Here is a 13,822-nt window from a genome sequence, read left to right as displayed (position 1 = left end):
CATCCTCACGGATGCTAGTTGGGTTCTTAACCAGTTGAGTCACAATGGGAAATTCTATAATTTTTAAAGAAACAATTTATTGAGGTGAAATTCACATGAAATAAAATTGACACCCCCCCTTTATTTTTGGCTGTGCCCATGGCATGCAGAAGTTCTTGTGGCCAGGGATGGAACCTGCACCACAGCTGTAACCAGAGCCATGGAAGAGACAACACCAGCTCCTTAATGTGTTGAGCCAAAAGGAAACTCCAAAATTGACCCTTTTAAAGAGAACAACTCGGTGACATTTAATACATTCACAATGTTGTGCAACCATCACCTCTATCTAGTTTCAAAACATTTTCATTTCTTCCAAATAAAACCTCATACTAATGGATAAGGGGATAAGTTAGGAGGTTGGGGCTAACATACACACACTATTATATATAAAATGATAACCAACAAGCACCTACTGTATGTAGCACAGGGAACTATACTCATTATTAATATTATGTTAAAAGCCACACCTGCGGCATGTGGAATATCCTAGGCTAGGGGTGGAATTGGAGCCGCAGTTGCTGGCCTACACCTCAGCCACGGCAATGAAGGATCCTTAACCCACTAAGCAAGGCCACGGATCAAACCCACATCTTCAGACACTATGTTGGGTTCTTAATCCACTGAGACACGATAGGAACTCTACTTGTTATTTTGTAATGACCTATAAAGGAAGAGAATCTGAAGAAAAAAAATATAAACATTATACACATGCATATATGTGTATATATATGTGTGTGTATTATATATATATTATATACATATAATATATATATAACTGAATCGCTGTGCTGTATACCTGAAACTAACATGATATTGTAAATCAACTATACTTCAATTAAAAAATTAAATTAAAACAAACAAAACCCTCCGTACACATTAAGCAGTCACTTGCCATCCTCCCCTCCTTCTAGTCCCTCGAAACCACCCATCTGCTTTCTATCTTTAGGGATTTATCCATTTTGGATAATTCATACCAATGGAATCACACAATATAGTGTCCTTTTGCAACTGGCCTCTTTCACTTAGCATCATGTTTTCAAGATTCATCCACATTGCAGCATGCATTCCTTTTTATGGCTGAGTCCTATTTCATTGCATGGATGTATCACGTTTTATTTCTTTATCCGTTGATGGACATTTGGGTCGTTTCCAGCTTTGGTCTCTGTGAACAGTGCTGCGATGAGCATGCATGTACTTGTTTGTCTTTTTTTTTTTTTTTTTTTGTCTATCTGTCTTTTTAGGGCTGCACCCTCAGCTTATGGAGGTTCCCAGGCTAGGGGTCTAATTGGAGCTACAGCTGCTAGCCTACGCCATAGCCACAGCAACGCCAGATCCGAGCTGTGTCTTCGACCTACACCACAGCTCATGGCAACGCCAGATCCTTAACCCACTGAACAAGGCCAGGGGTCGAACATGCGTCTTCATGGATGCTTATTGGGTTTGTTAACTGATGAGCCAGGATGGGAACTCTGGAAGTGAAGGCTTGAAGCACCAGATCTGGGAGGGAACCAGCAGGTGCAAAGGCCCAGACTGCAGTGCATTCTGGGAAGAGAAGGAAGCAGGTGGCCGGAGCTTAGGGGGTAGGAATAGGAAACTGTGCACAAGGAGCCTGGAGGTACGGGTAGAGCCAGGACAATAGGCCTTGTCATTCATGGGGAGAAGTCTGGACTTGCTCCTGAGGCAGCGAGGAGTGATGGAAGGCTTTGAGCAATAGAGCACCATGGCTTGATCTGACTTAAGTTTTACTAGGATCCCTCAGAGGAGAATGGATTCAAGGAACAGGGAGGTGGGAGTGGCAGAAGGGAGACAAGGAGGGGGCTACTGCAAACATCCTGGTGAGGGGAGATCACGGATGCCTGGCATGGGGAAGTGCTGGCTGAGATGGAGAAGTGATAGATTCAAGACACGGTTAGCAGTAAAACCATCAGGATTGGTAAAGCAGCCACAACCCAGTTCTGGTTCTCAAATTCCCCTTTCCAGCCCTTCTGAATCACTGTCCCTTTGCCAGCCCTCTCCAGTTCCCAGCCACAAAGATGCCCAGCTATTCACAGAAGCCTAATAGCCATCACAGATGAAAGAATAAACCAAATATAGTACATCCATGCAATGCAATATTCACTTATAAAGGAATAAAATACTGATAAAGGCTGTAATGATAGATGAACCTTGAAAACGTGAAGCTACACGAAAGCAGCCAGGCACAAAAAAGGCCACATATTGTGTGATACCATTTATAGGAAATATCCAGAATAGGTAAATCCAGAAAAAGAGAAATTGGTGGTTGCCAGGGGCTGGCAGGGGGGGAGAATGGGCAGTGACTGCTAATAGATGTGGCTTGTACTTTGGAGTTATGGACATATTTTAGAACTAGGTAGAGGTGGTAATGGCACAAAGTTGTGAATGTGCTATATGGCACTGAATCGTTCATTTTATTTTTTTGCTGGTGACTTTAAATTTGGGTGCTGTATATTTTTTCTTTTATTTTCAGCTTTATTGAGGTATAATCGGCAAATACAAATTTTAAAATTATTAAATCATGATGATTTAAAATACATACACATCAGGAAAGGATTCCTCCCATCTAATTAATTCACACATCTATCACCTCCCACATTTATATATATGTGTATATATATTTCTTTTTGGCCTTTTTTTTTTGGGCTGTTCCTACGGCATATGGACGTTCCCAGGCTAGGGGTCCAATGGGAGCTGTAGCTGCCTGCCTACGCTACAGCCTCAGCAACACCAGATCCGAGCCACGTCTGTGACCTACACCACAGCTTACTGCAACACTGGATCCTTAACCCACTGAGCAAGGGCAAATAAATATATATATATATATATTTGTGTGTGAGAGAACACTTAAATTCTACTCTATCAGCAAATTTCAATCATACAATACAGTGTTATCAACTAGTCACCATGTTATACATTATGTTCACTTTAAAATGCTTAATTTTGGGAGTTCCCATTGTGGCACAGTGGAAACAAATCCAACTAGTATCCATGAGGATGTGAGATCCCTGGCCTCGCTCAGCAGGTCAGGGATCCTGCGTTGCCCTGAGCTGGGGTGTAGTTTTCAGACGCAGCTTGGATCCCGCGTTGCTATGGTTGTGGCTGTGGCTTAGGCTGGCAGCTGTAGCTCTGATTTGACCCCTAGCCTGGGAACTTCCATACCCCGTAAGTGCAGTCCAAAGGGAAAAAAAAAAGGCATATTAAAAAAAAATTATTTTTGGCCATGCTTAAGGCACGGGGAAGTTCCCAGGCCAGGAACTGAATCCACACCACAATAGTGACCTGAGCCACAACCATGACAACGCTGGATCCTTAACCTGCTGAGCCACCAGAGGACTCCTAAAATGCTTCTTTTCTTTTCTTTTTGTCTTTTTTGTCTTTTTAGGGCCACACCTGCGGAATATAGAGATTCCCAGGATAGGGTTGAACTGGAGCTATAGTTGCCGGCCTACACCACAGCTCACAGCAATGCCAAATCCTTAATTCACTGTGCAAGGCCTGGGATTGAACCCGCATCCTCATGGATACTAGTCAGCTTCATTAACAACCAAACCCATGACAAGAACTCCCTAAAATGCTTATTTTCTGTGGGAGTTTCACCTCATTTAAAAAAATAAATGTAAGGACCCCCCGCAACAAAAAAAAGATGCCATGCTCTTGCTTTCACATTTCTGCCTTTTTCATCCATGCCAACCCTTGACTCCAACATAAGGGGCTCTGAGAGTTACAGAACCTTTGGCAGATATTCCCCATGCCAAGACCCAAATGTTCATATGCCTGGCATTTTCCTTATTTGGTGAACATCTAGATTTGGGGAAATTCCAGTTTGCCTTTCCTGTTCAAGAAATTATGGCACCATCATGGAGTTCCCATCGTGGCACAGTGGTTAACGAATCTGACTAGGAACCATGAGGTTGCGGGTTCGATCCCTGCCCTTGCTCAGTGGGTTAATGATTCGGCGTTGCCGTGAGCTGTGGTGTAGGTTGCAGACACGGCTTGGATCCCGCGTTGCTGTGGCTCTGGCGTAGGCCGGTGGCTGCAGCTCCGATTCGACCCCTAGCCTGGGAACCTCCATATGCCATGGGAGTGGCCCAAGAAATAGCTAAAAAAAGACAAAAAAAAATTATGGCACCATCAGGTATAGCTGGATCCAGAGGCTCAACTGATATCAGATACGTCATATCTCTCTCTCTTTCCATAGTCAGGGGTCTTCACTATCAGGCAGGCTCTCGAATTCAACCACTTCCCTCCACCTCCACTGCCCCCACTCTGCTCGAAGCCACCATCATCACATACATCACTCATCATCACTTGCCTACTGCAACAGCCTCCTCCCTGGTCTCCTGGGTTCTACCCTTGCTTCTTACAGCCAGGAACCATGTCGAACCTAAGACAGCATGTCCCTCCTCTGCTCAAAACCCTCACATGGCTCCCATTCCTCCCAAAGAAAAAGCAAAATCTTTGCCATGACACACAAGACCCTGAGTAACCTGGCTTTGCCAATATTCTCTAACCTCATTTCCTACTATTATTCCCTTTGCTCACTTGGCTCCAGCCCCACTGGCCCCTTCCGTTTTACAGACATGGTCGTGTGGTCCCACCTCAGGGCTTTTGCCCTTGCTCTTCCCTCTGCATGGGACACCCTTCCTTCGGATATCTACATGGCTCCCTCCTTCACTTCTTTGAAGTCTCCGCTCCTTACAGCAGTTTCCCTGACCACCTTGTCTAAAATTGTACTCCCAGTCTTTCTTTCCTACTCCTGTGGCTTATAGTCTTCCTAGCAAGAATCACTTCTATATCTCATTTGTTTGTTGACCAACTCAGTCTTACACAGGTGCTTAGTGAGGGACTGTAGAATGAATAGATGATGCTGGTCTGTCCTGTTTCTCTCCTGCTTTCAGGCCAGGGCTGAACAGTAACTGAGTCCCAGAAGGAAGGCTGCAAGAGCAGGAAACAAAGACAGCTCTAGAGAGATAGAACTGTGTTATTTTGGCTGGAACAAAAAGAATAAAAATCCCTATTTATTAATAGCATCTACTGTGTGCCATGCCCTTTATATACTATGGTTGTCTCTATTTGAAAGATAAGGAGGAGTTCCCGTCCTGGCGCAGTGGTTAATGAATCCGACTAGGAACCATGAGGTTGTGGGTTCGGTCCCTGCCCTTGCTCAGTGGGTTAACGATCCGGTGTTGCCGTGAGCTGTGGTGTAGGTTGCAGACGCGGCTCGGATCCCGCGTTGCTGTGGCTCTGGCGTAGGCCGGTGGCTACAGCTCCGATTCGACCCCTAGCCTGGGAACCTCCATATGCCGCAGGAGCGGCCCAAGAAATAGAAAAAAAGACAAAAAAAAAAGAGGTAAGGAAACAGGGCTAGAAAAATGGATTGATTTTTCCAAGGCCTCACAGTGACTAAAAGGCTTACTGGGACTTGAACCCAACCCTGCCCAACTCCAGAAATTTCCCTCTTCACCTCGGGCCAGGGGTAGGGTTGCAAGGCATCCTGTTCATATAGAAGAGTCCTATGTTGACTTTGCCCTGATGCCCGAAATGTCCCGTAATCAGCTTTTTTCAATAAATCACACGTTTTTGGCAGTTATATTTAAAATTGAGCTGGTGTTAAATTTGCTATATCTGGCAACCCTAGCCAGGGAGGAGCTCGAACTCAAGGCTAGGGCTTCAGCGAATGGTCACGCCCAGGACCCCGATGCTTTTTCTGGACGAATCCGCCCCCTATATCTACCCTGGAAGCGTGTTGTGTCTCAGGGATCCAACATTTCCTCCAACAGGGCACCGGGCATTCCTAAGCCAGTTGCGGTTCCTTTAAGAGTGGTTTCAGGGGCGGGCCCACAGGGGCGTGGCGAATCCAGGGGGTGCGCCGGATCTGGGCTGGCCAATCCGGGAGTAGGGGACGAACTCGCGGCCGACCCAGCACCCGCGGGTTGGGAAGGGTTAAAGAGGCGCGTCGGTGGGTCGCGGACTGTCCGGCTGCCTCCGCCTCCTTCGGTCGGATCCCCGTTCTCCCGCGGCTGCGCCGGCTCGGCCGCCCGGGAAACAAAGCGCCACCGCGGCTGCGGCCACCGAGCAAGTCCCAGACCATGGCCGGGCGGTCCCCTGGCTCCGCGCCTCCAGTCCGGCCGTCGCCGTCGCCCTAGGCCGCGCCGCGAGGTAAGGCCAGCCTGGCGTAGTGGGGGTGGGGTGAGAGCTTTCGGGCGGACCTGAGAGGGGACGCGGGACCGGGCTCGGGCCGCCGTGGGCCTCGGGGTCCTCCGGCCTTCTGGGGAGACCTCTGCTGGGGATCTGTCCATTTGCAGTTTCACGCCAGTGGTAATTTGCCCATCAGGGACCCCAGCTGCAGGGGGCAAACTTGGCTGATGACTCTCCTGCCCAGTAAGAGACCTCTGGGGGAACTCTGGGGACGAGAGCTCCACTTGACTCCTACATTCTGCCGTTGACCACCCCATTTAGGGCTCTGGCTGTCCTTTAAGGAACACACCACGTACAAAAGGAGAGAGAGCAGCTAGGAGCAATGGCCTGGGATGGCCGTCCTACCTGGAGTGCTTGTGGCCGCTGCCCAAGGCAGTGCTGCGCAGGAGCTCTTCGGGGTTCTCAACACATGTTTTTCAGCCATACCTGCCACACCCTCTCTAACATGCCCACTGCTAGGGGACACTTGTGGCAGCTGGATCCAATCCCAGGCCCAGTGGTTTTGGCTTCTGTCCTTGAAATGAGCATCAAAATGCCATGCCTCAGTTCTAGGCAGTCTGTATCCCTGGAAGCCTGGAGCTAATTATTTTCTTTTGGACAATTTCTTGACTGGATGTTCACTACCTGCTCAGCATTTTGCAAGATGGCTCTTCAGGACTAATTTATTCAATTCCAAGAGGGGTGGATATTAATATTCTCACTTTATAGATGAGGCCGTGTTCTCAAGGTCCTCTAGCCTGGACTGGCAGAGGCAAGAACTTGGCCCTGGGATCAGAGAGGGGCTGGGTCGGTCCCCTCCAGCTTCCTGCCTGGCCAGGGACTGTTGAATCAGCAGCAGTGCTCACAGCGGACTCTGAACTTCTTGGAAAACTGTATGAGCACAGGGAGATAAGCCAGCTTGCCAGGCCCTCCCAGAGGCTGGAGCCTGTGTCCCTGCTGCCTCCTGCCTTCTCTGCCTTTCTTGTTGGGCAGGAGGAGCCAGGGCCATCGGCAGAGGGGTCCCGTGCTGGCTGGTGACTTTGGGCTCCAGGTGGTGGGGGTGGTAGAAGGGGAGCTGCTGAGTATGAGGGAAATTGCTTTTCCTTTGGCCTTAAGAGGTGGTGAGGCTCCAAGAACAGTTCCTTTGGGCTGGTTGCCCACAGCATGCAATTCTAGGCACAGAATTGTACCTTCGGGTAAGTTACTTAGCTCTCTTTGTCTCAGTTTCCGCATCTATGAATGTGGGATGGGGAACGACTTCTCATGGGCCTGCTGAGAGATTTAAGTAGACAACCTTTTGATTCGTTCTACAGGTATTTGAGCACCAACTACATGCTAGGCACTAGAATTCAGACAAAGAACCCTGCCCTCCTAGAACAGGCAAAAATGACTCAGGCGATTTCAGGCAGTGACTGGGGGCGCCTTCTTGAGGAGGTGATAGTCAAGCTGAAACTGAAGGATGAGGAGTTGGCCACATGAGATATGGGAAAGGCATTCTAGGCAGAGGGAATAGCCAGGGCAAAGGCCCTGAGGTGGGAATATGTCTGGTGTGTTTGAGGAACAGCAGGGAGACCAGGGTGGCTAGAGACAAGTGAGTAAAGGGGAAAGCGAGAGAGCAAGGGCAGTTGGAATTCAGGGGGGAAGAATGAATTTTATGCTGAGAGAAGTAGGGAGCCATGGGAGGTTTTAGAGTTGGAGAGAGGGTATGATTTGGTTTAGTTTTAATAGGATCCCTCTGTGAGGAATGGATCCTCTGTGGGGGCAGGGGAGGCGCCTAGGAAGGCGTTATGATCTTACCCTGAAGAACATGGACAAAAGGAGGGGCAAGGGTGGAGGCAGGGAGACTGGTGAAGAGGCTACTGTAGCTGTCCGGGCGAGCTATGATGGGGGCCTAGAATGGGAGGTGGCCATGAGCAGAGGTTAGGCTGCTGATTTGGAAGAGGTTGGAGCGGGCTTGACGAGTGAGCCAATGTGGAGGTGGCAGGAAACCAAGGGCCTTTTGCTGAGACAAAGCACTGAGGGGAACATTTGGAGAGGCTGAGAAGAATGTCATCAGCCATATACCATGCTGGCACTGTGCTCAGGACGTAGTCACTGTCTTCACAGCAACCCCTACTTAGATGCTATTATGATCCCATTTTACAGATGTGGAAACAGAGGCCCATAGAGGCTTAAAGCTTGCCTGGGGTCACACAGCCTGGACACTGCAGAGCTGACATTTGAATCCAGAGAAGAGCAAGCTGAAACCAGAACTGGGCAGAGGGCAGGGAAGTGAGCAGTGGCCTGAGAGGTAGGAGGGAAATGGGGCGAGTTGGGTGAGTGGTTTCTGTGAGAAGTGGGGTCCATCTGGGAGTTGTTGGGGGTTGGGGAAGAATCCCTCCCATTTTGCAGAGAAAGAAACTGAGGCTCAGAGAGGGGAAGCCCATGCCTGAAGTCACACAGCTCAGAGAGGCAGGGCAGGGATTAAACACTCTGAGTCTTTAGAGTTGTGGCCTTGGCCCAGCTGCTAGGTCAGGACAGGCTGATAATCAGCCTAAATCACAGCTCACGTTGCATCATCCAGAAAGCCTTTCTTGACTGCGTAGGCAAGTGAAATGAGGTGGACTGGCTGGGAGCAATTGCCTTGTCCACCCTGGGTCAGCCCCACTGTGGCCAGCTGCTCCTAGGAAAGCCACTACCCCTACCTCATTCCTCCAGGTCTTCAGTGAGGCACTGCCCAGGTTGGGGAACAAACATTAACTGAGCACGTGCTGCATTCCAGGGACTTTGAATAATGTGGCCACTGCCCTTGTAGAGTAAGCTTTTGAAGCAGGAGCATGAGGTATGTCTGCAGGGTGGCAACAGAAAACCCTGAGGGTGTAACCATGCTGGAGACCCTTGTGCCACTTCCTACTAAGTCCTACCTGGCCTGTGTTGTCCCATCATATACTCCTTGGGGAAAATGGAAAAATCATTGTGGCCAAGGGCATAGATTCCTATACTTCAAATGGGCTCACACTGCTCTCGCCCTACTCTTCCCTGTAAGTGTGGGCCAAGCTCTGGGCTCTTTATCTGGATTATTTTGTGACAGACTTTTCTGCCACTCCGACTGCATCTCCCACCCCTCCCCTTCCTCATTCTGCTCTAGCCTCACCAACTTCCTCAAGCATACCAGCTGGTTCCTACCTCAGGGCCTTTGCACTTGCTATTCCTTCTGCCTGGCATGTCCCTCACCTCCTTCAGATCTCTGCTCAATTGTCACCTTCTCAGTATAATCTTTCTTGATACCCTTTCAAAATCAAACACTCCTCTTGTCCTTATCACTCCTGAACCCCTCCCTGTCTTTTCCACAGCACTTAAGACCATCTGGCAGACTCTTTTATGATTTGTTAACTGTCTGCTCCCTTCACCTGCCTCTAGCACATCAGCACCAGGAGGGCAGCAACCCTTTCCATCTTGTTTACTGCTCCATACCTAATGCCTCGAACAGTGCCTCGCACACAGTAGGTGCTTAATGAATGTTTGATGGATGAAGTCCCTACTATTCTCTGAAATAGGTTCATATCCCCATCTCATGGATGGGCAAATCAAAGCTGCATTATGAAATCAGCAGAGCTGGTCTGGTACCCAGGGATGATGGAAATAGCAGTGCCTGAAATGAGGCCTGGGTTGGATTTTCAGTTCCCCCCAACTTGCTTTGTGACCTTGGGCAAATGACTACCTCTGTATACTTTGTTTTCCCATCTGTCAAATGGGTGAACGCTAGTCCTTGCAACTTAAGGTTTGTTTTGAGATTAAATGAGCTAATACATACCAAATGCTTGGCATGCACTAGGAATCCTCAACATTATTTTGGGGAGGTAGGACAGCAGGAGAGTTACCAGCCTGGCTTCTGGGGCCAGTAAGACCTGGGTGTGAGTCTTGGCTGTGCTCCTGAAGAGCTATATGCACTGGGGCAAGCTGTTCTGCTCTTGGAGCCTTAGTTTCCTCCTCTGAGATGGGGAATGATGAGTACTATGAGCCGAGGGGTGCTGTGAGGCCATCTGAGGCGGTGGCCTCGTGAATAACCAGCGCCCTGGTGGGGTCCAGGCCCCGAGCCCCCGCAGGCCCCGCCATGAAGCTGAACGAGCGCAGCCTGGCCTTCTACGCCACGTGCGATGCCCCGGCCGACAACGCGGGCTTCCTGTACAAGAAGGGCGGCCGGCACGCAGCCTACCACCGCCGCTGGTTCGTGCTGCGCGGCAACATGCTCTTCTACTTCGAGGATGCCGCCAGCCGCGAGCCCGTGGGCGTCATCATCCTGGAGGGCTGCACCGTGGAGCTGGTGGAGGCCGCCGAGGAGTTCGCCTTCGCGGTGCGCTTCGCCGGGTCCCGGGCCCGCACCTACGTGCTGGCGGCTGAGAGCCAGGCCGCCATGGAGGGCTGGGTGAAGGCGCTATCGCGGGCCAGCTTCGACTACCTGCGCCTGGTGGTGCGCGAGCTGGAGCAGCAGCTGGAGGCGGTGCGCGCGGGCGGCCGCCCACCCCCGGCCCCCCGGCCCCGCGCCCTCCCGCCCAAGGAGAACGGCTGTGCGGTCTGGAGCGCCGAGCCCCCCGCCACCCCCGCGGCCGCCGCCCCTGCCTCCCTGCCCGCCCCGCCACTGCCGCCCCGCCGGCGGGCCTCGGTGCCCAACGGGCCTCTGGACTCAGTCCCCTTCACCCAGCTGCACGAGTGGTACGGACAGGAGGTCAGGGCGCTGAGGAGCCAGTGGCTCAGGAGCCAGGCCCAGCTCTGAGGATGGGGTGAGGGCCTGAACTGCGGGGTAGTGGTCAAGGCCTTGAGTCAGCAGGGGTCCTGGTTCTGGTGCCACTCCAGCCCCAGACCTTGCTTGGACAAGCCCAGCCCTGAGACACTGGGGGACCTGGTCCTGAGGGAAGGAGTGGCCAGGGTCGGCCCTGAGGTCCCTGTCCGACCTGCTTTTGGAGACTCAGGCTCTGAGAAGACGCTGAGTTCTGAGGAGTACTCTGGGACCTCAGAGGAGTAACTCAGAGAAAGCCCACCTTGAGGGGGCCATCGTGTCCCGTTCTCAGGAGAATCCAGACCCGGAATGAGCCTCAAGCAGCTGGAGGGCTGGTTTCGTGGGAACTGTAGCCCCAAACCCAGACCTGCAGGTGCCCTGGTCTCCTGGCTGGGAGTCACCCAGGGAGGCTTGTTGCTGGCAGCAGGCCTCGGCTGGGGTGACTGGGACATGCGGGGATCTGTGGCTTGGAAGGCATGTGCCCAGTCAGCCGTGGTGCGGAGGCTCCAGACTGGGCCTCCAATGGACAGAGAGGAGGTGGGGTTGTGCTACACAGCATCTGGGCCTGACCTCCTTTTGCCCCCAGGGCCCACCAGAGGAGCAGCCTGGCTCCTGGCCGCCTGCCTGCCTCCAGAAGCAGCAGGTACAGAAGGCAGCACAGGCGTGGGTTTTCCTGTGAGATCAGTACCGTGAGATCGCCTGGTCCCCAGGGCTTCTCACCTGGAGTGAGGCTGAGGCAGGACTTTACCCTGGGGCCTCAGCCAGGCCTTGAGGTGGTGCTCTGGGCACAGTAGTGGCCTTCTGGCCGTGGGCCATGTCTGTGTTCCTGTGAGAGTGCTCACGCTCTCCCTACACTCCTTAACCACATCTTTCACCCCTGGCCTGGGGTGGCGCCTCTCAGGAGGTCACCTGACCATGTCCAGTCCTGGACTGGGCAGCTTTGGCCTGAGCTGACTTTCTAGCAGGTTTCCTCAGGGAGGAGGGGCCACGAGCTGACTCAGAGCCTAGAAAGGGCCCAGATGCCAATCTGATAGGGGCAAAGAAACAGCTGAGAAGCCATGTTTGGCTTCTAGAACCCTCTTCCTCTTTCACAGCCCCTCTCTGAGCTCACAGACTCAGCCCTCCTCTCAGCCATAATATTCCGAGAGGGAGACCAGGTCTTACTTTGCTTCGAGACCAACTTCTGTTTCACTCTGTTCACTCACCACAGTGGCCATTCTTCATCCAGGGAGAATCTCAGGGGCCCTGGGGTACCCTTGACCCTCCACCCAGGTCATGTTTACAGTCCTCAGTGCCCCCACATGGGGACCCCCCTGAGGATACCTCCACTTCAATCTTTATTTCCCCAGGTTCCTTCTTGGTGACAGACTCAGCTCTTGATCCCTTTCTGCTGCCTTTGGGGACCCTGAGCACAGGGAAGAGTGGGGATGCTGTCTGTGTGTCTGCAGTCACCAGCTCACTGCTGGCTCAGTTGACTGGGGCTTCAATTTTAATTTAATTTTAATACTTAGGGTGTTTCCCCCCCCATCCCCCAGAGCAACAAAGCTTGGTGTTTCACTACTTTGGTTTTTCATTGGCTGGTGGGAAGGGTTAGGGTGCCCTGGTCTGGGCTTGGCCAGTGGAGGAGGGGGTGCTAGTTGGCTCTCTCCCCAGGGAGAGGGCAGGAGGCCTTGTGGAGACACGCACCTCAAGGATGCCACCTGGTTCTCTGCCTTCTCCCTGGCAAGCCTCTGGGGCTCTTGGGTACACTTTCCAACCCCCCTTCCTCATGCCTTGAGTGGTGGGGGTGGGGATGGCAGCTCTCATCTGTAGGCTCTAGGTCTCAGGGTGTTGGAGTGGCCCGGTGCCCCTGTCCTGGCCAGACCTAGCTGTGGGGTGAGGTGTTGGCCTCAGTCCTGTGTAAGTTTACAAGCTCTAAAGGTACAATCCCCCTACACCCCCCACCAAAGCACAACATGGGGTCAGGCTGCTTCTTGAGTTGGGTGCTGGAGAGCTATCGGGCAGCCGGGGAGAAGGATATAAAGGCTAAAATAAAATAAAGTGTATCAAGTAATGGCTGGTTATATCAGTTTTTTTCCCCATCAAAATCCTTGATTGATTTGCCTGGCAGAGCCGGGAGCAGGCCCTACACGAGAAGTGACTAGTGTATGCTGAGTGCTCTCTGTGGCCAGGCACATCTTACAGCCTCTTCTGGCAGATACTGGCCGCCTTCTGGGATGAGAAACTGAGGCTCAGAGTGCTTAAGAAATCTGCCAAGCTCATACAGCTGTCAAGTGTCAGAACTGTAAACCTCTGGAATCCTGTGAAGAAGGGAGAGCCTTTAAGACGAATATGAGGAAATGGAGGCCTAAAGTTCCTTTTCAGAGGGGAGAAAGCAGAGGGGAAGGTGAGGATGTGAAAGTCACCTGTGGGCTGAAGTCCTGACAGTTGGGAGAGATGCCAAAGGGAAGAGACAAAATCTGGCTCCTGTCACAGATCAGTTCCTGGTGCTGCCTCGGGGCCTGAGTGAGGAGGATTCTGGCACCCATGCTAGTTGAGAGGGAAATATCCTGTGACTAATTAGTGATGTCTGCCATGAGAGGGTGGATGGTGGCAGTGTTTAGGCTGTATATCTGTTATCTCTGACTCATCGACTATATTTGCTGGGCTAATGGGAAGGGGCTAGCCCAAGGTCCTCAATGTGGATCCAGACCTTGGTCATATGTCTCTTGCCAGCATGGAAAAATCAGGCATGTTCAGGAAAATGTGGCTTAGGATGAGTAATGTACAGTCCTCGGTCTGCAGAACAAGTTCAGAGAACAAGAAAAATACCAAGGTCAGGGAAGCTTGCTA

At 51.5% G+C, this 13,822-nt stretch overlaps 1 protein-coding gene across 2 annotated transcripts; it reads left to right on the top strand.

Moving 5' to 3' along the window:
• Positions 1-5,960: 5,960 nt before the first annotated feature.
• Positions 5,961-13,043, top strand: PHETA1 (PH domain containing endocytic trafficking adaptor 1). 2 transcript variants are annotated; one of them, XM_047761392.1, is made up of 3 exons: positions 5,961-6,216; positions 8,380-8,524; positions 10,303-13,043. In XM_047761392.1, the coding sequence occupies exon 3, from the start codon at positions 10,328-10,330 to the stop codon at positions 10,985-10,987; it is 660 nt and encodes a 219-aa protein (XP_047617348.1). In that variant the 5' UTR covers positions 5,961-6,216; positions 8,380-8,524; positions 10,303-10,327; the 3' UTR covers positions 10,988-13,043. The 2 variants fall into 2 exon arrangements, with proteins under 2 accessions (XP_047617348.1, XP_047617349.1); XM_047761393.1 differs by lacking the exon at positions 8,380-8,524 and having other exon boundaries at positions 6,005-6,216.
• The last annotated feature ends 779 nt before the right edge of the window (positions 13,044-13,822 follow it).

The sequence above is a fragment of the Phacochoerus africanus genome, chromosome 15 (assembly GCF_016906955.1).
Source record: "Phacochoerus africanus isolate WHEZ1 chromosome 15, ROS_Pafr_v1, whole genome shotgun sequence".
NCBI classification, from domain to species: Eukaryota; Metazoa; Chordata; class Mammalia; order Artiodactyla; family Suidae; genus Phacochoerus; species Phacochoerus africanus.
This window is presented reverse-complemented; position numbering and strand designations above follow the sequence as displayed.